The following is a 26,618-nucleotide window of genomic DNA, read 5'->3' as shown; positions in this document are numbered from 1 at the left end:
TTTTATTGAAGTTAAGCTACATTTGTAGAAACCGGGATTGCTGGGCAATCTTGGTGAAAGGTGCTGGGCACCATATTGTTAACTTGTAGCTGGGCTACTTGTAGGCAAGTATAGTGTTTGTAAGTTGTTTTCATATTCAATCATTTTGGAAGAAACGGTGGTGTATGGCTGGGCCAATTGACCTGTTTTATGTACTTGTAAAATTCTTACTTCCTTAAGGCAATACATATCCTTCAAAGGGGGGGGGGGGGGGGGGGGGGGCGGGGGCGGGGGTGGTGGGAAGCCAGCCCATCTTCTAGTCCCTAGTGCAGTATCATTTCTTTTCAGTACTTCCACATTGTATAATCAATTGTTATGGCTATGTATGTGGGATATGGCAGTGATCAAAGGATGATAAATCTTGTGATTTTAGTATTAAATTTTGTATAACCACGCACCCAGAGCTTCGGTTCTCTTACTTTGCATAAATCTTTTTATGATACTGGATAAGATCGTGGAGGAGTCATTATCCATGAGGGAAGGTTAGGATTCTAAGGTAGCCCTCGTCTTATTGTCACATTCCGAAAGGAGGTACCAACGGTTTTGGTGACAGTGAACGTGTTGGAAAGACCTTGTGGCCCTCCTGTCCGTGTAGGGGCACTATTGTACCCTTGCGGTCTATTCCGTATCATATTTAGACGCAAGTAGAGACTAGTCTTTGTGGGTATACAGAATTGAGTTGCAAGCAAAGCATTGTTTTGGACAGCTTTGACAGTATTTTTGAGTTGTGTTCCCTTGCTGTGCTGACGGAAAGGCAACTCCAACAGCCATCATGCGTAGTTCTCCACATCATAGTGAGGTTATGTTGCAGCAATTACAGTCCGAAGTGGCTGAATTGAAGTCTATTTTGGCCATCCCAGAAATTCAGCATACTCTTGAGTCTCTGAAGAAGAGGCATAGAGAGCCAACACTTCATGCCTCTCAAGAAGCCTCTTCAAGATCCCATACCCGCTCTCAATTTCATGCCCGTAACCGTTCTCCTTCACCTAGCCACAGCTCTTCTCCTCGTAAAAGCCATTCTCGCCATCACAAAAGCCATGCTAAACCCAAAGCCCGTTCTCCTTATCCCATTGAAATACCCTCAAAGAGATTGAAGACTTTCAAGGCTAGGGATAAAGATGTTAAGTTTGAATCTTATAATGGGAAACGGGATATTACTAAAGCTCTTTCTTTTATTAGACAGTTTGAGGTTGCATTTGTGAATGGCAATTTTATTGAAAAGTCTAAACTTCGTCATGTGGGCATGTATTTGAAGGATACGGCTAGCAATTGGTGGCTAGCCAAGAGTCTTGAGAACAAGGATCCAAAGTCTTGGGAAGACTTAAAATTTAGTTTTATGAGCAATTTCTTCCACCTGACTTTGAGAAAGATGTAAAGAAAGAGTGGGGTTGGTTGTCACAAAAAGAGCATGAAAGTGTGCATATGCAGATAAGTTTTGGGTTGTTTTGCTTAAAGTAACCCCCTTTATGAAGATTACTAATGATGAGAAGATGCGGAAGTTTGAAAGTGGTCTCCAACCTATTATTAGGATGAGCCTAAAACTCTATCCTAATAGTACTTTACAACACATGATGGAGTCGGCAATTATTGCCGAAAGTTTGCATTCAAAAGGCACCACCAGAAAGCAAGAGTTTAGCTCGTACAAAGCTAAACAAAGGTCAAATCAAGAGCTGTCCAAGGGTGGACAGCAAGCTAGAAGTGGAGAAAGAGAGCAAAAGAAGAAGGGGTTTGACAAAAAGAAGCCGGGAGGTAAAAACAGATCAAACCGCCTTAGTTCTGAACAACTTAAGGAGTACCGGGAGCAAGGTAAATGTTTTCAAAAGACCATATGAAGAGGGAATGTCCTCAACTTGTTAATGATGAAGGCATCCATGCAACCCCACCCTCTTTTAATGCAATACCAGAAGTTCAAGGCAATACCTCAACGATCCAAATAGCCACACGTTGTTTAAGGCTTGCGATAAATTGCAAGATAAAAATGCTTTGTTTTTGTTTGATCTGGGTTCTACTGACAATTTCATTTCTATTGAGATGGCAGAAGCACTTAAATTGCATCCTGAGTAAATGGGATTGAGTATGCATACAGAGTCTGCTTTTGAAGGATTGAATGCACATGTAACGCCAGTGGTTGGCAAGCTTGGCATTCAAATTGGCAACTATGGTGATCATGAGGAGTTCCTCATAGGTCCTACTTCTTCGATATTGACGTTTTACTTGGCATGCCTTGGCATTTTCACATGCTTCCAGTTCCAAACCTTAAAAAGAAGACGCTTACCTTTACTTATAAGAGCAAGCAGTATTGTATTCATGCAGGCACTACTGGTGCAACTATTCCCGTTGTAGGTCATATTCCCATTAAAAAGCAAATAAAGAAGTCTATTTGTTCGTACTTGGTTTTTGTCAAAGAGCAAATTAGGTCTAAAGATGAAAGCATGTCACATCTAGATAAGTCTAGGGCAGATTTTTTATATCATTATGAAGATTGTTTTGCAGTAGCCTTGCCTAGGCAACTTCCCCGCAGCGTCCAAAGGATCATCGCATTGATTTGATTCCTGGGAGCCCACCTCCAAATCAGCCCCCTTATAGAGTGAGTGCAAGCCAACAAGAAGAAATCATGACACAAGTCAATGATCTTCTTCAGAAGGATTTGGTACAACCTAGCTCATCACCTTATTGCTCACCCGTTTTGCTGGTACAAAAGAAAGATGGTTCATATAGAATGTGCATTGACTACAGGGCCTTGAATATGATAACCATCAAGAACCGGTTTTCAATACCGAGAATTGATGATATCTTGGATAAACTCCAAGGGGCTTCTGTTTTCAGCCGCATTGATTTGAAAAGTGGTTATCACCAAATAAGAGTAGCTCCTCAAGATGTACATAAGAAAGCTTTCAAGACTACATTTGGATTGTATGAGTACTTAGTGATGCCTTTTGGTCTTACTAATGCTCCTGCTACTTTCAATCGCATGATGGATCGTATTTTTAGAAATTACATAATGTTTATAGGAGTTTTCTTTGATGATGTGCTAGTTTTCTCCATTTGGCTATTGTTTTTGAAGAGCTCCGCAAGCATAAACTTTATGTCAATCCCAAAAAGAGTGATTTTTTCTTGGCTGATATTGTTTCTAAGGACAGTGTACACATGGACCCTAGCAAGATTCAAGCTATTGTTGGTTGGTCTGACTTGACTTCTATGCATGAAGTCAGAAACTTTCTTGGTTTATGTTCATATTATCGCAGGTTCATTAAGCATTTTACTTTTTTGGCTGGTCCATTGCATGTCAGAATACGCAACGGAGATGATGATTAAATATGGGAACACGAGCAAACGCAATGCAGAAAAATAGCACGAGAGAGAGAGAGAGAGAGAGAGAGAGAGAGAGAGAGAGAGAGAGGCGTGTAACTCTGCTCTATATACACAAAGAAGATCCCGAATACAAGACACTACAAGACACTACAATGGCAAGGGGTTGTGGGGCCATTTTATATGGCCCCAATGATGCAGTCGGCCGGCCTGTAGAAGGGCAGCCGACAGGCCCTGATCCTCCACGACCAGCCACGACAGCAAGTCGGCCAGCACATGTGAGAGGTCGTGTACCTGAAGCATCAGTCGGCCAGCTCATGGGCCCTCCCACCAACACTAGGCATCCACCCAAGCCAAGAAAAATAGGGAAAAATAGGGGAAAAATACGGGGAGTGAGGAGGGCGGGCACATCCACAATAGAGGCCCAGGCTGCAAAATTAGTCCATCCTTTCTCCATTAAGGATGATTATTTATATCACCATCAAGCCATTTGTGTAGTCAACAAGCAGCTTCGTCAAAAGGTCATGGATGAAGCACATGCACCTCCCTATGCAGGTCATAGAGATATTTTACCCACTACTCAAGCTTTGGAAAGATATTTCTATTGGCCTTCTATGCGGGCTGATATAGAAAAATATGTTCGTGAGTGTGCGGTATGCCAGAAAGTTAAGTATGATAGGCATAAGTTGCCTGTTTTACTTCAACCTTTGCCTATCTCTCAAGCACCTTGGGATAGCATAGCAATGAATTTTATCACAGATCTTCCTCGATCTGCTTATGGTAATAATGCTATTTGGACTATTATTGATCGCTTTAGTAAGCAAGCTCATTTTATTCCCGTAAGAGAGACTATCAAGCCCAATCATATGGCTTGACTCTTTCTTTTTCACGTTTTTAAACATCATGGAATGCCTAAGTCCATCGTGGGAGACAGAGATCTAAGGACTACGAGCTTATTTTGCAGAGCTCTCTTTGACAATATGGGTACTAAGCTCAATTTCTCTTCTGCCTATCATCCCCAAACTGATGGGCAAAGTGAAATAGCAAATTCAGTGGTCCTCGATCTACTCATGCTATGTTTCTGATCAAAAGGCAGCATGGGAAAAGTATTTACCCTTGGTTGAGTTTGCATACAACAATACAGTCCATTCCTCCACTAGCAAAGCTCCATTTGAGGTTATATATAGCAAGGTAATACTTCCATCCATCCTTCGCACTAAGGATAAGATTTTTACTGCTGCTGATGAATACGTTAGAGATCTGGATACCGCCTGTGCACAAGTTCGAGCAGCCATACAACGTTCTCAAGCAAAGCACAAGAAAGCTACCGATCGGCATCGGCACCATATGGACATCAAAGAGTAGGATTAGATTCTTCTCAAGTTTGAAAAGACGCGTCTCCACAAGAGGCCAGGACAAGAAGGCAAGGCTCTCAAACTTGCCAACAGGTATTATGGTCCATTTCAAGTTATTCAAAAGATTAATGATGGGGCTTTTAGGTTGGCTTTGCCCGATCATTGGAAGATACATAATGCTTTCCACATCAACCTGTTGAAACCATATATTGGAACTCCACCTTCTCAACTAGTTACAGAAGATCCACCAGAAGTGGATGATTTGAAGAGGTGCTTCAACCAGAACAGATTGTATTCCATCAAGAGCGCAAGCTTAAGGGAGGCAAGGTCGTATGCAAATATTTGGTTAAATTCAAGAACTATTCCCCTATGGATTCAAGGTGGATGCAAGAACAAGATCTTAAAGGATACCCCGATCTCCTCAACAACTGTTTATTAGCCTTTCTTTGATTTATAAGTCTTGCACAAACCTCTCCCTACCACATCTTTTCTTGAGCAATAACCTCCACCCCTTCTCTTCTTGTAGGCGCCTCCTTCTAGGCTGAATAGAAGTCTATAAATTCAGATTTCCAGCCTCATTCAAGAGTACTTCTTGGCCTTTGTTTATTGCTTGATCTAATGCACTTATTGTATAGTATTTTTCCAGCCATACCATAGTGTTTTTATTTCCCCAAAACACTTAGAAGCTGGCTGAATTCTGATTTTCAGAATTGAAAGTCTCCATTCAAGCTAGAAGAAGAAGAAGAAGAAGAAGAAGACTATTCCCAAGATTGAAGCTGTGGGAGAATCATCTTGGATCCGGTTGCATATTCTATGTGGGAGAACCCTTGGGAAGTGCTAGGCATGCTCCTAAGGCTGATTTTCAGCCCCATTAGGTGGTTGATTTTATTGAAGTTAAGCTACATTTGTAGAAACCGGGATTGCTGGGCAATCTTGGTGAAAGGGTGCTGGGCACCATATTGCTAACTTGTAGATAGGCTACTTATAGGCAAGTATAGTGTTTGTAAGTAATTTTCATATTCAATCATTTTAGAAGAAACGGTGGTGTGTGGTTGAGCCAATCCACCCGTTTTATGAACTTGTAAAATTCTTACTCCCTTAAGGCAATACATATCCTTCAAGGGAGGAGGGGGGGGGGGGGGAGACCAGCCCATCTTCTTGTCCCTGGTGCAGTATCATTTCTTTCCAGTACTTCCACATTGTATAATCAATTGTTATGGCTATGTATGTGGGATATGGGAGTGATCAAAGGATGATAAATCTTGTGATTTCAATATTAAATTATGTTTAACCACGCACCCATTTGTGACAACGTGTACAGCAATGCCATGGCATAATCTCAACATATTTCAACATGATCCCTCTTTAGGACAGCATCATAAGCTGTAACCGCTCCCTACAGGGGCCCTACAAATCGGAAGACAAAATACACATTTTTAGATCACTTAACTTATTCCAACAATGGACATTATTAACAACATTAAAATTGTAAATGACCAAGAACACTTGACCCCAACACTAGGGCTGGAAAGGACCGGCCCCCCCTCAATACATTGTATTTCTTGGAGTATTTATATGTACAAGTGTCACGAGCCAATAGGCCAGATTTCTCCTCACATGGAGTGAATACAACTCAAACAATTGGATACTTGTTGATGAAGTCTGGACAGTTGAAGAAGTCCCAACTCACAAGCACACTCCCACCTTCACTGGGTGCACACCTGCCTTTCACTACCGTGCACCAACAGGCACACCTGTACTAGCACAAGCAAAGGGATACACTGCGAAGGGAGCATTGCCTGGTTCTCCCAGATAAGCTTTGCTCCCAGAATTCCTAGTGTTTCTAACCTTCACTAGCTCTCAAAATTCTAAGGGCTCGGTTAGCACTACCACTCAGGGAAAAACAAACCAAACTAGGAAAGTTTCCTGAGTATGGTTAGCATAAACATGCTTTGATCGTGCTTTGCACAAAACTTAAAGAAATCTTTGAACTTAATTTAGAAAATTTTATTTTTACACAAATAAAAAATACAAGGCACCTGGTATAGCTTGTGGCAGGAGTCCATGGAGATGCATTCCTTTTACCATGCAGTCAGGTCCACTTGGTACAGCCATGGGTGCAGCAGGTACAACACGGGCAGCAGTAGGTACAATCCACGAGGTATAGTAGATACAGGTTTGGTACAGTAAGTACAAGCCCTGGTACAATAAGTACAAGTCTTGGTACAACAAGTATAAGTCCTAGTACAGTATGTACAAGCTTGGTACAGCAAGTATAAGGCCTGGTACAGCAAGTACATGCCTGGTATAGCAACAACAAATCGGGTACAACAGGTACAATCTTCTGGTTTAGCACGTGCAGTCACTGGTTATAATAGGTGTAGCCAGCAGGTACAGTAGGCACGTACAACACACGAAGAAGAAGTGCAGGCGGGTATAGCACACGAAGAAGTGGTGCAAGCGGGTACAGGCGTGTAGGTTGAGCTGATGAAGGCAATGGGAGGAGCAGAGTCGGCTGCCAAAAAAAAAACGTAGATTTCTTCTTCCCTCCACCACCCACGTGGGGGGTGGTTTTACCTTCCATGCAAACCTTGATTAAAAGGTTATATAAGTTACAACACCTTAATAATTATTAAAAATGCTTATGGGCACCCTTGAAAATAAATGTCCAGTCCTGTTTTTTTAATGTGTGAACACATTTACTTATAAACATTAAAGTTAACTAATGTTTATGAATTTTACACTTTAGAAGGGCCAAAATGGTAATACTTATTACCACCTGTTCACACGCAACACCAATCTGTCAGCAAGCAGCACTCCCACGGTACACTGGGAGCATCCCCGTCTAGTGTACTAGCACGGCAAAACAGGCAAACACACGCAAACAAATCATGCAAAAACAAGTTTACGTATGCAGTCATAAATGCATGTGCACATGTAATGGACAAAATCTCCCTTACATGAAACTTGTACAAAAAGTTCCTGTCGGGCACAAAACTGGCGCGACAAAAATATGAATGTATGTCCTGGTCTTCCTATGGAGTGACAATCCCATAGGTAAGACGCCATCCTGGCCATACACAGGTGGCACCAACAGGCTCCCGTCCATACAGCACACGAAGCAGGTCACACACGGGTGGCGAAAAACTGGTTCCCGTCCATGTGACGCAGTACTGGTCACACACGGGTGGCACGAATCTGGCTCCCATCCATGTGACACCAAAAGACTGGCCCTTTCACATGGGACACTGACCTGGCCCCATGTGAACATGGCACAGATCTGCCCACTCTATGGAGTAACAATCCCAGAAGAGTGGCTCCAGACATGGAGATGGACCAAATGGTGACGTCCCCCCGGGCTTCTAAACAATTGTCCTCAACTGAAAAGCCTCAAGATATGCCTGCAAAAGCCGAGGGTAGTCAACAAAATAATCCTCGTCTACCCACTTTGCATCAATTGGCAAATAATTTTTAAATTTTACAAGGTATCTCCTGGAAAGCTTCCCATGTGGTAACTCTCTCCTTGTGAAATACAATCTGCTCTAGCTAGAGGATTTCCTCTAGCTCATCAACTTCTGGGGGATCTTCTGTGATGACAGGCTCCTCTGGATCTGGCTCCACATACTTCCGCAAAAGACTCACATGAAAAGCATTATGAATCTTCCAATGGCTGGGTAAAGCAAGCCTATAGGATACTTCATTGATCTTGTTAACCACTTTGAAGGGTCCATAATATCGAGTAGAAAGCTTTGGATATACTCCCTCTCGTCCTGCCCTCTTCCGAAGCCTAGCTTTCTCAAAGTTTAGCAATACCCAATCACTTTTATCCTTGACTCGCATGTCCCTTCTATGCTTGTCAACAACCCTCTTATGCTTGTCTTTGTGACCTTGCAATGGCTGTCCGCACCTGAGCAAAGGTTACATCCAAGTCACGCACATACTCATTGCCTGCAAAAATTTCATCCTTTGTACGAAGGATGGGTAGCAAGACCACTCTGCCATATTTTATCTCAAATGGGGCCTTTCCCGTGGAGGCATATACTGTGTTGTTGTAGGCAAACTCTACAAGTGGAAGATACTTCTGAAAAAAAGTGAAGCAAATACAAAACCCAGATGTAGGACCAGGTACAAGACCTGTAAATGTTGGAAACTGATGTTTATTGCTTAAATCTGAGCACGAGGAAAGCCCGTAGGTGCTGTACAATGGTGAGAAGCAGTAGCAGCTGCTAATGACCTCAACTGAATGCTGAAAATGAGATAGACAAAGGGAAAGGCACCCAGCCCTTATATACTTCTTGACGATGCTGGTCGGCCAGCTGTAGCAAGCCGACAGCATGGCTGTAGCATTAAATGCTACATAAAATGACAAAAAACCCAAAAATGGTAGAAAAAATGTTGAATAATCTCTGCAAAGATATGTCAATGCAGAGCCTCATAAATAGCCAATACAAGCATGAAAAAGATGATGTAGACCCTCTGTAGATGATATAATCCAACGCCTCCTCTTCAGTGCTAGAGGGGCGGTCCAATACCAGTACACTAAAGGAACACCTCCATAGTAGCTCTCGGAAGTGGTTTGGTGAAGAGATCAGCCACATTGTCCTTGGTAGAACAATAGGCCAGTCAAAGAAGGCCCAACTCGATCCGGTCGCGTACAAAATGATAATGCAATTCAATATGCTCGGATCGTCCCCGTATCACAGGATTCTGTGCTAGAGCAATAGCACTTTGAGAATCCGAGAAAATAGTAACCGGGGAGGTGTCGGCACAGCACAAATGCTCTAGAATCTTGATGAATCCAAACACGTGCCATCTGAAGTGTGCAACCAAAGCCAAAACAATCCTAATGATGGTATACCTCGCTGTAGGAGCAAATGTCTCGTCAAAGTCTTCACCTGCCTTCTGAGCATATCCTCGTGCAACAAGGCGGGCGTTCTACTTGTCCAAAGTTGACTTTGAAAATCCATCACACCAATAACACGACGATGTAAAGGCCGTGGTACCAAAGACCAAGTGTTATTCCTCTCAATAGAGACCATCTTTGCTTCCATGGCTTGCCGCCACTGCAGCTGTGAAAGAGCCTCCTCTGGACTCTCAGGCTCATCAATCTCCTAAAGAAAACTCATGAGAGCATAATTCAGTGTGTGATGAGATGTGGCAACCCGAGATGAACGGCGAGGTCCAAGGGTGGTGGTAGAGATCTGGTTATGGAGCTGTGCATCAGTGAGACCAGAATCTCTAAAGAGTTGTTGAACCCACCGAGGTAGCCCAGCCTTCCTCTAAAAGCGTGAAGAAGAAGATCCAGCTACAGTAGAGGACTCATCCGATGCTGTTTGAAGTGGTGATGAGGTAAGCACTGGTGAGGGTGATCCTGGAGTCAAAGTAGGACTCGTAGAGGGACCGGGAGCTGCAGAAGCTGATGAAACGGGAACGGGTTACTGTAAAGGAGCAGCTGGCACCGGGGTTGCAGCAAGGGGAGGAGGAGGAGTTGGACGTGGAAGAGGTAAAAGATCACTAGCATTTGCCAGAAATGGATCATCTAGAAAGTCGAAAGATGCATTAGGTGGAGAGGAATCAATGCCAAACAAGCTCTCATCAAATCAAGCATCACGGGAAATGATGATGTCATCAACCTCCAGATCCCAGAAGCGGTACCCTTTGGATCTCAGACTCTCGCCTGTGAAGATAATCCTCTTTGACTTTGGGGCAAGTGTGGTCCTTTTCTTATCTGGGACATGCACATAAGCAACACAACCGAAAACACGAAGATGAGATACAGAAGGCTTGTGTCCTGTAAAGGCCTCCTCCGGAGTCATCCCCTCAACCACTTTTGTGAGAGAGCGGTTAATGAGATAAACTGAGATAGCCATAGCTTCACCACAGAAAGCAGGAGGGAGACTTGCATGATGCAACAAAGCACGAGCCATCTCTTTGACGGTCTGGTTTTTTCGTTCCACAACTCCATTCTGTTGAGGAGTGTAAGGAACTTAAGTCTGTCGGTCAATGCCCTTTGAAGCAAGGAAGTCATCAAATGGTACAAGCTCGCCACCATTATCAATCCGGAGGAATGAAACTCTACCCCCAGACTGATTTTCCACCATCGCGATCCAAGTCCTGAAACTGGCAAAAGCATCTGACTTGCGAGCCAGAAAACATACTTAAACTTTGCGAGTGAAATCATCCACAAGAAGAAGAAAATATCGAGCCCCGCCAAGAGACTCAACCTCCATAGGTCCTGCAAGATCTACATGTATAAGCTCCAATCTTCGGGTTGCTCGATGAGTGGCCTCCTCTGGAAATGCATCTTGATGATGCTTGCCCCCATCATGCAAGATGAGCAGATGTGTGAGAGAGACGTGAGCTGAGGTAGTTCGCTAACAACCTCCTTTTAGAATGGAACTTCTGTAAGGCAGCAATGGGTACATGATCGAAGCGAGAATGCCACAAAGAAGTATCTGCCTCAGAAACCAAAGCCAACACGGGTGAGAAAAGCTGATGAATATGGGAATCAGTGTGAGGGATCTGGGAAGAAAAATTGGTGATCTTGTAGAGAGACCCCCATCATGGACTCCATTGGCAACAACCGAGAGAGTCTTCCTGTCAATTACTTCGATGATCTCATCATCCAAGTACACACCAGTCCCTTCTGAGAAGCTTTGTATACTGAAAACAGATTTTTGGAAATTCGTAGTACATGCATAACATCATGTAAGGTGGCAGAGAAACCCAAAGAAACATTACCAACACCGGTGAGAAAAAGCGAAGAGTTATCGCCGATAGGAACTGAAGAAGAGATAGTCTGGTAGTCCTCCAAGATATGGGCCTGATTGGTCATGTGGGCAGAAGCACCACTATCACCAACCCATTCCAGCGCTTCAGGTGTGACACTAACCTCTTCAGGAGAAGTCATATCTGTGATCACGAGGAATGAATCCTTTGAAGAAGTGGATGAATCTGTGACTGCCATGTATGCAACTTTGGCAGACCCTCCTCTGAAACTTCGCCTTTATCTTTGGTGTTGTCCTTGTCATATCCTTTATAGGCATCATGGGCTTTATACTTGGCTTTTGCTGCTCGAGAATCATCACAACGAGCAAAGCATCGAGCCTCGGTATGACCTGTCCTGCCACAATAATCACATTCATTGCTTTTGTCCTTGGATTCCTTAGAATCATGTTTACCCTTGCCTTTGCCTTTGCTTTTGTTGTTGTTGATGTTGTTGTTGGAGTTCCCTTTTCCGCCTTTGCCTTTGCCTTTGCCCTTGTCAGAGGCAACAAAAGCAGATTTTGACTTGCCTTTTCCGTGAAGCATGCACTTGTCATGGAAATAACTCACGACTTCCTCAAAAGGGGGGAGAGGATCACGGAAATAAATATTATCCCTGAAAGAATCAAAGGAAGCAGGCAACTTACCAAGAAGTTTACGGATCCGTACGATCAGGTACGAAATTTGCCTGTTTCTGCCCGTTGGAAGTAGCCGTTTTCTGCCCGTTGGAAGTAGCCGTTTTCTGCCCGTTTTTCTGGCCGTTTTCTGCCCGTTTTTTTGGTTGTTTTCCTTTCATCTCTCTTGAGTCCTTCTATAAAAGCCTCAAGGACCAAGCCTCTCCTCCATCTATTCCAAGCCTCTCCTCCACCACCCTCCATCTACTCCAAGCCTCAAGGACCAAGCCTCTACTCCAAGCCTCTCCTCCACCCTCCTCCACCCTCCTCCAAGCTCCTTCCATCCCACTTGAGCCTCTACTCCAAGTTCTCTTCCTCCAAGCTCTTCCCATACTTCATCTTCTCTACGCTCTCTCCTCTACTCTACGCTTTAGCCCTTCTCTTATCCATCATGCCTCGGGAGAAGCATGAGGCTTTTGATTTGCATTGCCTCAATGTGGAGAAGGACACCAAGAAGTCCAACTCCCATCATTGGACATGCCGATATTGCGGCAAGTCATACACCAATGGAACAACAAGGCTTCTCCAGCACCTTTCAAAGATTGGGGGAAAGTTGCCCCATGCAAGGAGATTCCGCAAAGCATTGCCGATGACATTGGTGCAACCCTCTCTCCACCAAGTCACGGGTAGTGTGAGAGGTTCGGTTTCATTCCTTAAGGAGCGGCAACGCCTTGCGGAGATAGAGATTACTCGCACCATTATTGAATGCAATCTTGCCTTCAATGTACTCCAAAAGGAGCAATGGAAGAAGATGGTGACGACGATTGCGAATGTGGGCCCATGTGAGGGGTGGACAGGGGTCTCTTACACGGCTATGCGCACGAGGAAGATTGATGAAGAGAAGGAGAGAATTGATCGAGCCCTTGACCCGATTCGAGCCGCATGGACGAAGTATGGATGTTCTATTCTCACAGATGGATGGAGTGATCAAAGGAAGCGTGGCATTATCAACATCCTTGTGTCTTGCCCGCTTGGCACATACTTCTTGCGTGTGGTTGACACCGGGAGAAGGGGGAGAAAGACTACCGGGAGTTTCATCTACCGCCATATTAGGCAAGCGATCATAGAGGTAAGCATTATTTTACTTAAGTGTGGCTGATTTTGTCATTTGTGCAAAGCCCTCAACTCATATGATTTATCTACCGTGTAGGTTGGGGCTCAAAACGTGGTGCAAGTCATCACCGACAATGCATCAAATTGTCGACGCATGGGCCGCTTGCTTGAGGAGGAATTCCCCACCATTGTGTGGACTCCATGTGCGAGTCATTGCATTGACTTACTCATGGAGGATGTGGCGAAGCTCGGGTGGGTGAAGAGGATTGTGCAACAAGCTACATCTATTGTCAACTTCTTCATGCTAATGAGCACACGACAGTTGGAGCGGTTGGTCTACTGCCGCACTAACTTGCGCATGATTCAGGGCATTCTTAGTATGGGTAGTCCCAAGCAGGTAAGTGACAAGTCTAGACTCTAACTTGTCATGACTCATAACTTTTAAGTTTTGTGTACACTGTACAGATTCTAACTTTTGTGCCTTAATGTGTAGGTCAATGTTGACACTTTCACGTTGACGAGTGAAAACTTTGCAAGTGTCAGTCAACAACCTGATGAGGAGGAGGAGGCAATCTTCATGGAGCTCTATAGTGAGCTTGTGGCAGCAGATACTCGCAGCACCAGGAGTCAGCATAGACGGGCCGAGCAGTTGGAGTTCATAGGCCTCCGCCTTCGACATCGGCAAAGGGTGGCCTTCGCACATATGTGAGGCGGGGATCCTCGAGCTCCAATCCCCGCCTTCATGATGACATTCCATTGCCCCCTCATGATGATACCCCACTGCCTAGAGAGCCCTTGTTTGATGATGATGGCAACCTACTTAGCGAGAATGATCCCCAGAGTGTCTCGTCCACCTTCGAAGAGTCCTCTTCAGAGAACTCTCTTGATGGACACTCTGGTAGTGATCATGTTGATGATCATGCAGATGTTGGTGATGATGTAGACTTTTGATATGTTATAGCTCTCTAGGCATTGGGCATCTATCTCCTTCTAGCCCATCGATGATGTATTGTAGTATGTAGTATCATGTATGTACGCATGTTGGCGGTCGCCCATGCCATGAGTTTTTGGCCTATCCTTTTGTAGCAATTTTGTACTCTAATGGCATGATGACATTATGTTCATGGTTCTACTATTTTGTAACTTCTTGTCTACAATTTTTAAGTTTAGGAAGTATTTAAAAAAAAAAAACGTACTAATATCGTACCATATCTCAAAAAATTTTAAGGTACCAATCAGTACCGTATTTTATCGTACCGTACCGTATCGTACCTTTCATACTAACTGACCGTGCATGATAGTACATGTGTGGCTTGTGGGGCCTGACATGGTGTACATGTATGGCCCATGGAGCCTGACATGATGAAATTCTCTGGGACTAGCTATCTTGGAGATCTTTTGTGTTTATGTTCTGGGAAGGTTCCGGAAGGATCATGAGCCTTGGACATTTTATCAGATACAACTGAGCAGATGGGTGTTTCTTCCAATCTAGCTGCACTCATGCGTGTGCATGACTTTGATTTTATCTTTGGATGACTTGTCTTGTGTGCCTAGACAATGCCTGAGATTTCTGCCATGTGTTGTCCATGGGGTTAGGGATGCTTGGGCACCCTGTGGACGTGTATGTGCACACCTATGGACTAATAGGTGGTCTACATGTGTTTTGCAGGTGGTAAAGTATTCCCAAGAACTCAATTTACAGCTTTATGAGTTCACATGCTAATAATTATTGATGTAGGTTCACACTCACTTATAAGTGGCTGGACAACTTATAAGTGAGTACACATTGAGCAGGACTTATCTATTACATGTGGCGGCCAAAAGCTAGGCAGTGGACATTATTTAGACCTCCTTCAAGTAGGTGCCCCTCCCTTCTGGACCTAAAAGGCACACATGGGAGCTAAAATTGACAGAGGAACTCTAATCCTGAGTAAGACTCCAGTTTTATGTGAGGCGCCTGCTTTTTCGGGTGATGGGAGCTGGTCGACTGCTTCTACAGGCTGTTTATAGCCTTTTTACTGCAGCAAAAACCTAACAGGTGCATGGGAAGTGCTGGCCGACCCCTTCTGCATGTTCTCCACTGTTGGCCGGCTGATTTTCCAGCTTGAACAGAGGCTGGACAGAGGATAAAAACAGGGAGGAAGAGCTAGTCGTGGGCATCTAGAAAGTTTTCCACCTGACTGGGGGCTTGCAGGCTTGTGTACAGTTGATGTGGACGATTTCTTCTGAGGCTACTGAGGGCTGGTTGACTGTTGAAAAACAGCCTTTGAGGACTGGTCGACTTGCTCTATGAGCCAGACAGGAAGAAGACGATGATGTTGAGTTGCCCCGGGCTGATGTGGGAGTGCTATGGGCTGTCCATAGTTGTCCTGCATGTGCTTGATGCCGGGAATGCTCACTTGTGCTGAGAATTATCAGCAAGTTCAGTTTATGTTATGATTTCTTGTTTTCATAATGTATTGGAAGAAACACGTGTAGCCAGTGGTGAACCTTGGGCACCCGCAAAGTTGTAACGGAAGCAGACTCCTTTTTGTTGGTAATCTAACCATAAAAGGGGGGGGGGGGGGGGGCGGGGGGGTCAGCCCATCTTTTGGCCCCTACTGTGGTGTACTGTGTAGATTTGTCATCTTGTTTTATCTGGCATGCTTATGTGTATTTTCAGATTTCTTGATTGATTAGATTTTCCGTGTTAAGTTGCCCTTCCGTTTACATTGGTATCAGAGCCTGGCTTTCTACACAGTTGTGCCTAATATGATACTGGATATGGCTGTAAGGAGTCATTATCCGTGAGAGAAGGTTGGGATTCTGAGGTAACCCTCGTCTTATTGTCGCGCCTCGAAAGGGGTTACCTTTGGTTTAAGCGGCAGTGAGCATGTGGAAAGACTTCGTGGCCCTCGTGTTTGTGTAGGGGCACTGTTGCACCCTTGCAGTCTATTCGGTATCATACTTGGGAAACTGGTAGAGAGCGATTCCGGGGCACGGAAAATTCTTCTTTCTGAAAAACTGAAAGAAACATTATGGCCAGCCAGTCAGATCATTCTGTGGAGGACTCTATCACCCGTACTCGCCGCATGCAGGAAGAAGATAGAGACAGGGATCATGTTGGGGCTTTGGCAGATAATGATCCACCGTTGTTTGCCAAGGATAAGGATCAGCAGGATATTGATGCCTTGATGAATAAGCTTGAAGAGCTCCGTGCTTTGCAACGAGATCTTGATGTACATAGGGTCATTGAATCAAAGTCTCATGTCAAGGTTGATGTGGTCACTTTTGATGCAATTGCCCAACAGATGGGAATCGACAAACCTTGAGAGTTGGCTGTTGCTTATTTAAAAAGCCATGGCGATGTTGTTTCCGATGATGAGGGCAAGTGGGTCTTCACATGGCAGCCTCGCAGGCTATCCCGTGAAGGGAATTTCGATGATGTTGTGAGAGGGCATGCAGCCCGCACTAGTGATGTGAGAGGACATGCAAACTGCACCAGTGATATAAGAGGGCATGTAGCCTGAGCAAGTGATGTAAGTGGACATGCAGCCCGCACTAGTGATGTGAGAGGGCATGCAAATCGCACCAGTGATGTAAGAGGGCATGTAGCTTGAGCAAATATGAGGGGCATGCAGCGCGAGGAGATGATGTACATCGACATGCCGCTCATGGGTGTCACGATTGTGACGTATGTATACATATAAGATTCTATCTCCAATAATGATAACCCTTGCAGATGCAAAGAATGACCAGCCAAGGGACCTCTGCCCTTGAGTGGTTGCGACCCTTCGCCAAAGGACACCTCTTCAGCGAATAGCCACATCCCTTCGACGAATGGTTGTATCCCTTTGCGAATGGTCATGCCTCTACATCGAAGCAACACATCCCTTAGCCTAAAAGTTGTACCCTTTGATCTAAGAGTCATGTCTCTTCATGATAAGACATGCCTCTTGGCTGTGTCTCTTCGCTACCCATAAAGGAGCGCCTTGTACATTGTTTCAGACACTTCAATCAATTCAATTCAAGTCAATTCAATCTTCTCTCAAGTGTTCTTTTGAAGGTTCTTGTTCTCTAACTCATACTGTCATGACCAGCAGTCCAAATGGGAGCACTATCTTCCGTTGGTCCAAGCTATCTTGAACGACACGCATTCATCCAGTGTCGGACGGACTCCATATGAAGCAGCCTTTGGTCGCCGTTTTTCTTCTCTTTTGACGAGAATGGTGTCTCCATCTTTAGAGGCTAATAAAACCACGGAAGCATTTTCCGAGATCATTGAGTCAGTCAAAGACCGCTTGACCAAAGCTCAGGAAGCATATAGCAGACAGGCAAATAAATCTAGACGAGATGTCCACTTCAAGGAAGGGGATTGGGTCTATTTGCGTATCATGAAGCAGAGATTGAAACAAGTGGGCAAACGTTGTCCCAAGCTTTCATTCCGTAGTTTTGGCCCTTTTCCAATAGTTAAGAAGATAAGTGATGTCTCAATGAAGTTAAAGTTGCCTGCCAGTTGGACAATGCATGATGTTTTCCATGTTTCTTGGCTAAAACCATATGTTGGTCCAGAAGTGTTTGATGTTTCAGATGAACAGCAGCCAGACGTGGTAGACGAGGCAGAAGTTATTGAGCCTGAGCAGATCCTTCTTCATCGATGGAAGCATGGTTCCGGTCGACGGATTCGTCAGTTCTATACGAAGTTCCGAGATCGAGGCACCCACAAAGCCGTATGGCTCGACGAGGAGTTCTTCCAGGAGTACCCCCAGTTATTGGCGGACTACATTGGCGGACTACTTGGAAGCCATGAACCTGCCGCCAAGCTAATCAGGAGGGAATGTCACATGCACTCTGCACTCAGTGCATGGTGACAAGATGGCTCATCATCAGAAGTGCAGCAGTTGTACAGTTTTAGAACCCAATAGGATGATATTTGTCGTACGCCGTGACCCCATTGTACATCCTCAGTCCAGGATAAGTCAGGCACGAGCTACGTAGATCATTCCTCAGCCTTAGCGGGTCAGTCAGTCAGTCAAGTCCCTTAACCCACTTGGAGAGAATCATTCATGCATGTAGAGTCAGTAGAAGCCTTAGGGTTTGCATCAGAAAGCACTCTGCATCTTGCATAATATGCATACATATGCCTGTGCATCATTTAGAACATCCCCAAAGCCTTAGGGAATTTACTGGGATTTATCTGGTATTTTTTCCATATTTATTAGTATTTATTTATCATTATTTGCATTATTGGGCATTTATAAATATTAACTTTATTGAATGACCAACCTCCAGTTAGTATAAATAGGCTTGCCTAGAGCCTCTTTTGCTCATTCAGTCTTCATTGTGCTAAGAGCTCTCCTCTCTCTTGCTTTCAGCCCAAGACTAATCCAACCCTAGAGCTCGTAAGCTTGCTTCTCCAGCCCTTGAGAAACCCTAGCTTCATTCAGCCCTAGGTGCTTGCATTCAGCCCTGAATTCAGCACTCAGTTCAGGCCCAGATTCAGCATACCCTTCACTCTCAGTTCAACGCCAGTTTGCAGCCTGTATACACCTGCGTTTTCTGATCCAGCAGCAGCAGTGCTGCGTTTCTGTCCCAGCCATACAGCAGCAGCTCCTGCAGTCCCAGATTCACATGCGTTTCAGTCCTCAGCCCTCTCCACACCTCAGCGTTTCTGTCCACAGCAGATTCCAGCCCTGAAGCAACAGTCTACAGTAGTTTCCAGCCCTGAAACTGTTGTTTGCATCAGTGTCCAGCCTTCTGTGCATCATCAACACATTCAGCAGTCATCTGGTGAAGGTAACACAACATTCATTTGTGTTTTCAGCATTCTAACAGTGTGTAGAACAGTCCACCTTCTTCTTCTTTGAGCCTCAGGTGTGCAGCCCTTCCTCATGCCCTTGGGAAGAGTGCATAGGCTCGAGATCAAGTCATCGAGGTGTTTCTACAGCAGTGTACAGATCAGCCACTCTCCGATCCTCCGAGATCTTGTGTTTGGCTTATCTACAGTCCAAAGTCATTCTCTCTAAAGTAATAAAGCAAATACTATCTCGTTATCGGGATAGGGGGCCCTTCAGTGGGTAATTCGGGACCCAATCTGGTGTACAGTTCTCATATCTCTCTCTCTCATCTCTTTAAAGTTTGAAGTATTAAAGTGGATTGCTAAACTCACGAAACTCAGGATACAGAAGACGGTGTGAGCATATTGTGTGACAGGATCTCCCAATACAAAGACTTCCGCTGCATATCACACCTGGCCGCCCTACAGGCGAGTTCCACCCGTGGCGGTACACCTATGGGCACTCATTTAATGTCTTGGAGGTTCGGCGTGGCAGTGTTGGCAGAGCCCTGTCTTGCGTGGCGTGTGGAAGTTCTCAAATCAGCCCCCCCATGTCCCTTTTCCCCTCCCAGAGCCTCTTGCACCTCTTCGAAAGGACACATCTTTTAAAACATGCCCTTTCACATTGAAATGACCTTTTTCTTTTAAAAAAAAAAAAGTGATCGTGGACTTAAAAAAAAAAACCTAACCATTGGGTGCCCTCTCCTTCATCAATTTTTTTTTTCAGCCCCCCTCTTTGACGCGCAAGCATATCAGCCTCCCTCTTCTCCTCGCGCGAAATTCAGCCCTGTCCTCCATGGTGATGGCGCTCCTTTTGTATGCCTTCTTGGGCCTTCTCTTCGTGCTCGTTGGCATCCAAAAACCCTAAAAATCAGAATACTCCATTGCTGTCCAGAAAATTCAGCGGTGAAGAAAAAAAAGAAGAAGAAATCAATTTTCAGCATCGGAAAGGCCTCTACTACGCCCCTCTTGTCTCCGGCAATGGCTTTCTTGGCATGCATGTTGACTACCTTTCACACTTCTCCGGCTACCTTGTCTATTTCCAAGGTTTCTTTGGCGCGTATGCTCGTGGTAGCACATGTTCCATTGAATGGTTCTTACTAGCGCAATCAAAATGAAGGCATTTCAACTACTCTTGAAGCCTTCTCTGGCTACCTTTTCGTCACACTTGATCCATGGTGAGCCAAAGCCTCCTCAAGCTCCCGGCAAGCAACTTCTCGGCGTACAACACCCACAACAGGTTTCTTGTCCTCAGCGCAGTTTTGTAGAGACCACCAGACATGAAATACCTTCGTTCGAGCCTCTGCATGCTCGTCGCAAACATTCTCAGCATTACAACAGTTATGAGAAAGATCCATCTTTGAATCACTATCAGCAGAAGCCAAAGCAGCAATATGAAGCTTTCAGAAGATCTCCCCTTGAAGAGTCATCAATCTCTTCGAAGTGGGCTCACATAGTGGCACATATTTCCGACCCTGGTTGAGTACTCCGTCGTGAATGCCGCAACGCTGGACAAGTTCCCCCTTGCGAGCCATGCCATACTCCTCCTACTCTGGAAGCCTTAATACCCGCTGAGAAAGCTGAAGATTCAGAAGATTCTGGTACATGTGTGACAAATACAATGTCCACAACTCCTTTTCTTTCCGTGACCCAGGCAGAAGCGATACCCTCGTCACCGCCCGTGCAAAACAGAGTTTGTCTCTGACCAGATACCTGACGCCGTGGTGAATGATGATTCTTCAAGTCTGAAGGCTCCAGTTCCTACCTTGAATGGTACAAAGGATAATTCTCATATAGACTCTTGCAGAATGACTTCAGTCACTGCACATGACTCTTTGGACAATACTTGTCCTAGTCTCAATGCACTATCTTTGCAGATGGAAGAGCCTTTAAACAATACATCTTCTTCATCTGCGACAACCCTTGAAGACATCCGTGTTCCAGACAAGCCAATGGAATCCCTTTTAGATTTCCAAATGATGGTCACTAACCAAATGCAAAGTTTCGTGACACAATCCTTGATATTGGAGATTCAAGACAGTTTGCTTATGGTTTCTCTAAAGGCAAATGAAGATTCAGTCTTTTCTTGGACAAGGCTCGAAGTTACCAATGATGTTAACAAAAGTTCTACTCAAGTTACAGACATGATTCTCATGCTTTTGGTAAAGATGAGACAAGTTGCAGATGCAGTTAATATTTAGTTTGGTATATGCAAGATTGTTATGGTCAACAATAATGCCATGACATGGCACCTAGCAGCTTTTGCTTTGGATGCAGAAGCAATTCAATCATTTCTTTTCTTCCAGAGTCTCAACAACTACCCCGGGTTTTATTTTAAATGGGAGGGAATGTCACGATTGTGACGTATGTATACATATAAGATTCTATCTCCAATAATGATAACCCTTGTAGATGCAAAGAATGACCAGCCAAGGGACCTCTGCCCTCGAGTGGTTGCGACCCTTCGCCAAAGGACACCCCTCTTCAGCGAATAGCCACATCCCTTCGCGAATGGTCATGCCTCTATATCGAAGCGACACATCCCTTAGCCTAAAAGTTGTACCCTTTGATCTAAGAGTCATGTCTCTTCATGATAAGACATGCCTCTTGGCTGTGTCTCTTCCCTACCCATAAATGAGCGCCTTGTACATTGTTTCAGACACTTCAATCAATTCAATTCAAGTCAATTCAATCTTCTCTCAAGTGTTCTCCTGAAGGTTCTTGTTCTCTAAGTTAAGTACTTTAGTAATTAGTACACAATATGAGGGATTAACAACATAATCCTCACAATGGGGATGATGAGGGGTTTTCAGCCCATTTGAGAGATGTAGAAGATCTTCATGCATTATCGGCGGTGTCTCCACCTTCTAGGTATGTTCTTGCTCCTAAAGTTCCATCCAGAGTGGCAGGTGTTACACGAGAAATCAGCCCTAGATCTGGGCACCATTTCCATTGTAGACATGATGAGGAGGATGATGTATTAGAGCGTCGGGATGCTTGTCATAGCAAGAAGGCCAAAGAGTTCAAGCCAGGGGACAAGGACGTCAAATTTGAGATCTATAATGGAAAGTTGGATACTACCAAGGCACGTGCTTTCATAAGACAATTTGAAATAGCCTTTTGCACTGAGGAATTTACCGAGAAATCTATGCTCAGGCATGTGGGTATGCATCTTAAAGAGACTGCAAGGGATTGGTTGATGGCAAAGCTTTTGGATAGGACAGTTGTCGTACATGGAGTGCTTTCAAAGAGCAATTTTATGATGAGTTCCTTCCTCCTCATTTTGAGAAGGATGTACGAAAGGAATGGGATTGGCTAACATAAGATGAAGGAGAATCCATTTCCTCTTATGTTTCAAAGTTTTGGCGGATTCTTCTCAAAGTCACACCTTTCATGATGATTAGTGAAGACGAGAAGAAAAAAAAGTTTGAATCAGGGCTGCATCCAACGAATCATTCAAAAGAGCCTTGCAGTGTATTCCCACAACACCTTACAGGAGCTCATATACTCGGCAACTATTTTTGAGGAGTTGCATGGCAAGGGAGCGTCAAAAAGACAAGAATTCAGCTCATACAAGGGAAAATTCAGAGCTGGAAATGAACAGAAAAAGGGTGGACAGTCACCTAAGTTTATGCATCATGAGTCCAAGGATGCAAAAGGGGGCTCAAAAAAGAAGCTGGGGGGTAAAAAGGATGATCCTAAGCTGTCCAGATAGCATATCTTTGATTGCATGAGAGAGGGGAAGTGCTTCACATGTGGGAGCAAAGATCACATGAAAGCTCAATGCCCCCAGAATCTCATTCAGCAAACTTAGATGCTTGATTTCTAACCACTATTCTTTTTGTAGTAGCAATGCTGTGACGTGCTCTACATGTGACATCCAAATGATCAAATATATATTGATTTAGATCAACTACTTTGACTCTCATTGTAAAAGTTTGTATTGGCACATTCTGGGTTTGAACTTTGATTAATTCACTCATGTTGCTTCCTACATTCACATACTCCCCTCCTAATAGTTTCCACCCTTCCTTCTGTAAACCTAGATGCTTGATTTTTAAGCACCATTCTTTCTCTAGCAATGTTGCGAGCTACCATCTTGCACTGGAGAACAAAACTAAGTCAATAACCCTCTATTCTCACACACTCATAGCTACACAAATATATTATCCAAAAAGAATAATGTGCAGGATTCCAAACCGAGTGTGAATGTTATACTCGATGTTCAGGGTAACACTGCACATGAATCAAAGAGCAGAATCTTATGCAAAGCTTGGGGCAAGTTAAAGGACCAAACAGCTTTATTTCTTTTTGATAATGCCTCAATAGACAACTTCATATCCATACAGATGGATGCTTCTCTTGGGTTAAAGCCCGAGGAATTGGGCATGGACTTTCATGCAGATGCTGTCTTTGAGTGCAAGGAAGTTAAGGTCACTCCTATCATTGGGAAGTTTCGCATACAAATACAGGGATATTTGGATCATGAAGACTTCCTCATGGCACCACTTACAGGATGTGATGTGATACTTGGGATGCCTTGGCATTATTGTTTCCTATTGGTCCATTGCCAATAGATGTCCAAAGGTTTCCTAATGAGAAATGGAACTATACACATGAGGAGGGAGATTGCACCCAATAGTGTCTTGTTGGCGATGTTGTTCTATTTCTCTTGTTTTATGCTATGCTATGATCTATCATATCAATTTGATTTAAGTACATGTTTTAATATTTTATGTATTTGTGAGTTTTCGATTATTTCTTCAAGAAGTACATAAGGTCAAGTGATAATTCTCATAGAACATGTTCTATATCTTATCTGCTCTCTACATCTCCAGTGCTACCCTGCTCCTCTATTTTCCTCTACATATCCTCCCGGTCTATTTTGTTGCGCTTCATCAATTTTCTCTACTCAAAATCTTCTCTGCTTGGCTTGGCTAGGCTCGCCTCAGAAATTTGCTTGCCTCAAAAATCTACTCGCCTCTATTTTCCCTAGCTCTGTGCAAACTCTCTTCATCAATTCCACATGCTCGAGGTAAGGCAATCACAATGCGATTACAATATTTTAAAGAATCCTTATTGATGTATTTGCATTGTAAAGCACATCTATATTTACCTCACAAGAGATTAGTCAATTATGGTGCTGTTGACTAGTGGTTAATGGTGTTATAATGCATTTAAGAATAGTCAACTATGGTGTTGTTGTCTAACGTTTCTATGTAGCTAGTTTCCCACAATGTAATACACATATTGAAATGCTAAGCTTTTGTCTCATCATGGTGTATTGCACTAGACCGTTGTCTGTGGGTGTATGGATCAGATGGCACTTCTTTACTTACCTTAAAAGAGTGTTGTCAACTATGGTGCTGTTGTCTAGTGGTTGGTGTGACACTGTAGTAAAGAATAATAAAAACACATTTATAAGTATTAAGTTCCTCATAATGCAAAATACATATTGGTATGCTCATTTCATTTTTTATTGCATTGTATTGCATTAGACGGTAGACCATTGTTATGGTGTTCCTTAATCCACAGTTACCACAATGCAAAAATACATATTGTCATGCTCATATTTTGTTTTATTGTGCAGTGTATTGCATTAGATCGTTCACCCCAATGTGAGTACACTGAGTGATGGGTAAAGTTCACTGAGTTTGTGAAGGAGGGAAGGAAATAAAGATTCAAGCAGTATGCTTATGTACTAATGGAAATTAGAAGAGCCCAGAAGTGCACAAGCATGGCAGTGCCAATGATTCCATTCCAACGTGTTGTCACAGAGATATACGAGGAGTTTAAACTTGGTATGAGGTGGCAATCTTCAGCCTTATTATGCTTGCAGGAGGTGGCCAAAGATTTGCTTGTTGAATTTTTCCAAGATACTTACATTTTGGGAGTCCATGCCCACAAAGTAACCCTCATGGACAGGGACATTCATTCTTTATGCCATATTAGATGCCACTCGGGTCGCTGGCTTGAGCTTGTCTACATAAGAGGCATAGAGATGCAAAACATTTTAGAAGTTCCCCCCAGCTAGAAAACAAAAAAAAAAGACTCTATCAAGATAGAAGAAGTTACACATGAGAGTCTACACCACCACAACAAGGCAAGAAGGAGGGAAAAAATCAAAGAAAGTATAAAACACTAGAAGGCAAGAAGGATGGAAAAAGGCAAGAGGATCAACCCACCAGAGACAATAGGAGGAGATCCCTTATTGATGAAGCGGCCTCAGTAAACAATGAGGCTTTGCAACGACTAAGGCCTTTGTTTCATGTCAAGGAATGGTTTGATGGGCCTTATTTAGTGGAGAACAATGAAATTGATATATTTCAAAATGAATTGAGAGAAATGAATGATCAAATCAAGGGTATAATCTTGAAGTAAGTGGTTTATCTAGGTTTTTAATAATAGTTGTTATTGAACATCTGTAATGTATTGTAACTTCTTTATTTGGTTGCAATATGATTGTAGGTGCATATCTTGTGGATATGCAATGCAAGATATTTATTCTTGATTCTTCCATCTCATAAATCTTGTAAAATGACTCAAGAAGCTTCCTTGATACCTTTAATTAGTTTTTAAGAGTGAACTTTGAAGAAGTAGAAATGTTCGTCATGGCATATAACGAAGAGTAAGTCGCATTTTCCCATGTACTCATTGTTAGAAGTTAGTCCCTTAAATTGTTTTTAATCTATTTTGCAATTTGTAGTGGACATTGGAGCTTGGTGATTATCCATTTGATGCAAAGAACTTTTTATTGGGCCAATTCGATTAGAGCTATAAGTCTTTCTCTTATCGGTTGATTCTTTGTTATGTTGATAGTGAATTGAATATTCAATCTTTGTTTGTTATGTTCAATGTAGGTAGGTTCATTCTTTATTATGTTGACAGTGAATTGAATATTTATTCTTTGTTATGTTTCCCATGTTCAATATAGGTCTATGCGGAAAATTTTGAGTGCCAGAGGCTCTAACTCAAGAGCTAACTTTAATGACCAAATGAGATATGTTGGATGTCAGGTTGGGCTAAAACATGATTCTCATTCTTGTGGTATCGGGTTTGATTCAAAGCAAGGTTGATGATAACGCTGTTTCTAAATTCGAGATCTGATGAGGAGGTAAATATCTATACCAAATCCCAACTAACACAGCCATACATTGTTTCATTTGTCTTAAATTTCTAATCTAAGAAGGCATGGGACTATTTAAAGAGATAGATCTTATCATCGTACACTCCACTTGACTTGCTAGAATTTCGTAATGAAATGATCACAACAGCCCTACAATTAGAGGATGCACCTCTAGCTCCAATAGGTGTGCCCCACCACCTCCAGCCCCACCAAGTGAGCCTCCACCACCTCCAACCATATACCCATAGATCCATTCGACGACAATCAAGCATGTATTGTACTGAAATTTAATATTTTGCACAAAATCTTGGAACCCTCAAGTGTATGTATGTATTTTGAATACGAATACAAAAAATGAAATTTAATATATTTTACAAATTTTTGGAATACTCAAGTGTATGTAGTTCAAATACGAATACAAAAAATGGTTGTTGTAATAAGTTTGAAAAACTCCATGAGTTGTAGGATATGATTAAGAAAGT

The 26,618-nt window shown here is 43.4% G+C and overlaps 1 protein-coding gene across 2 annotated transcripts in view; it reads left to right on the top strand.

Annotated features, from left to right (window-relative positions):
* Window positions 1-25,495, top strand: part of LOC147621941 (uncharacterized) — a 57,552-nt gene extending 32,057 nt beyond the window's left edge. Inside the window, exon 3 of one of the 2 annotated variants that reach the window (XR_015269620.1) lies at window positions 24,601-25,495. Coding sequence is in view for 1 of the 2 variants with exons in the window: in XM_086822951.1 (XP_086679077.1) it covers window positions 24,601-24,632 (32 nt within the window). In the remaining variant the exon portion in view is untranslated. The remainder of the gene's footprint in view (window positions 1-24,600) is intronic. The other variant, XM_086822951.1, reaches the window with a different exon arrangement.
* The last annotated feature ends 1,123 nt before the right edge of the window (window positions 25,496-26,618 follow it).

Source organism: Cibotium barometz, chromosome 29, assembly GCF_041138505.1.
Source record: "Cibotium barometz isolate CiBa-2024 chromosome 29, ASM4113850v1, whole genome shotgun sequence".
Lineage (NCBI taxonomy): Eukaryota > Viridiplantae > Streptophyta > Polypodiopsida > Cyatheales > Cibotiaceae > Cibotium > Cibotium barometz.
The sequence above is the reverse complement of the archived record's forward strand: the minus strand, read 5'-3'. Positions and strand labels throughout refer to the sequence as shown.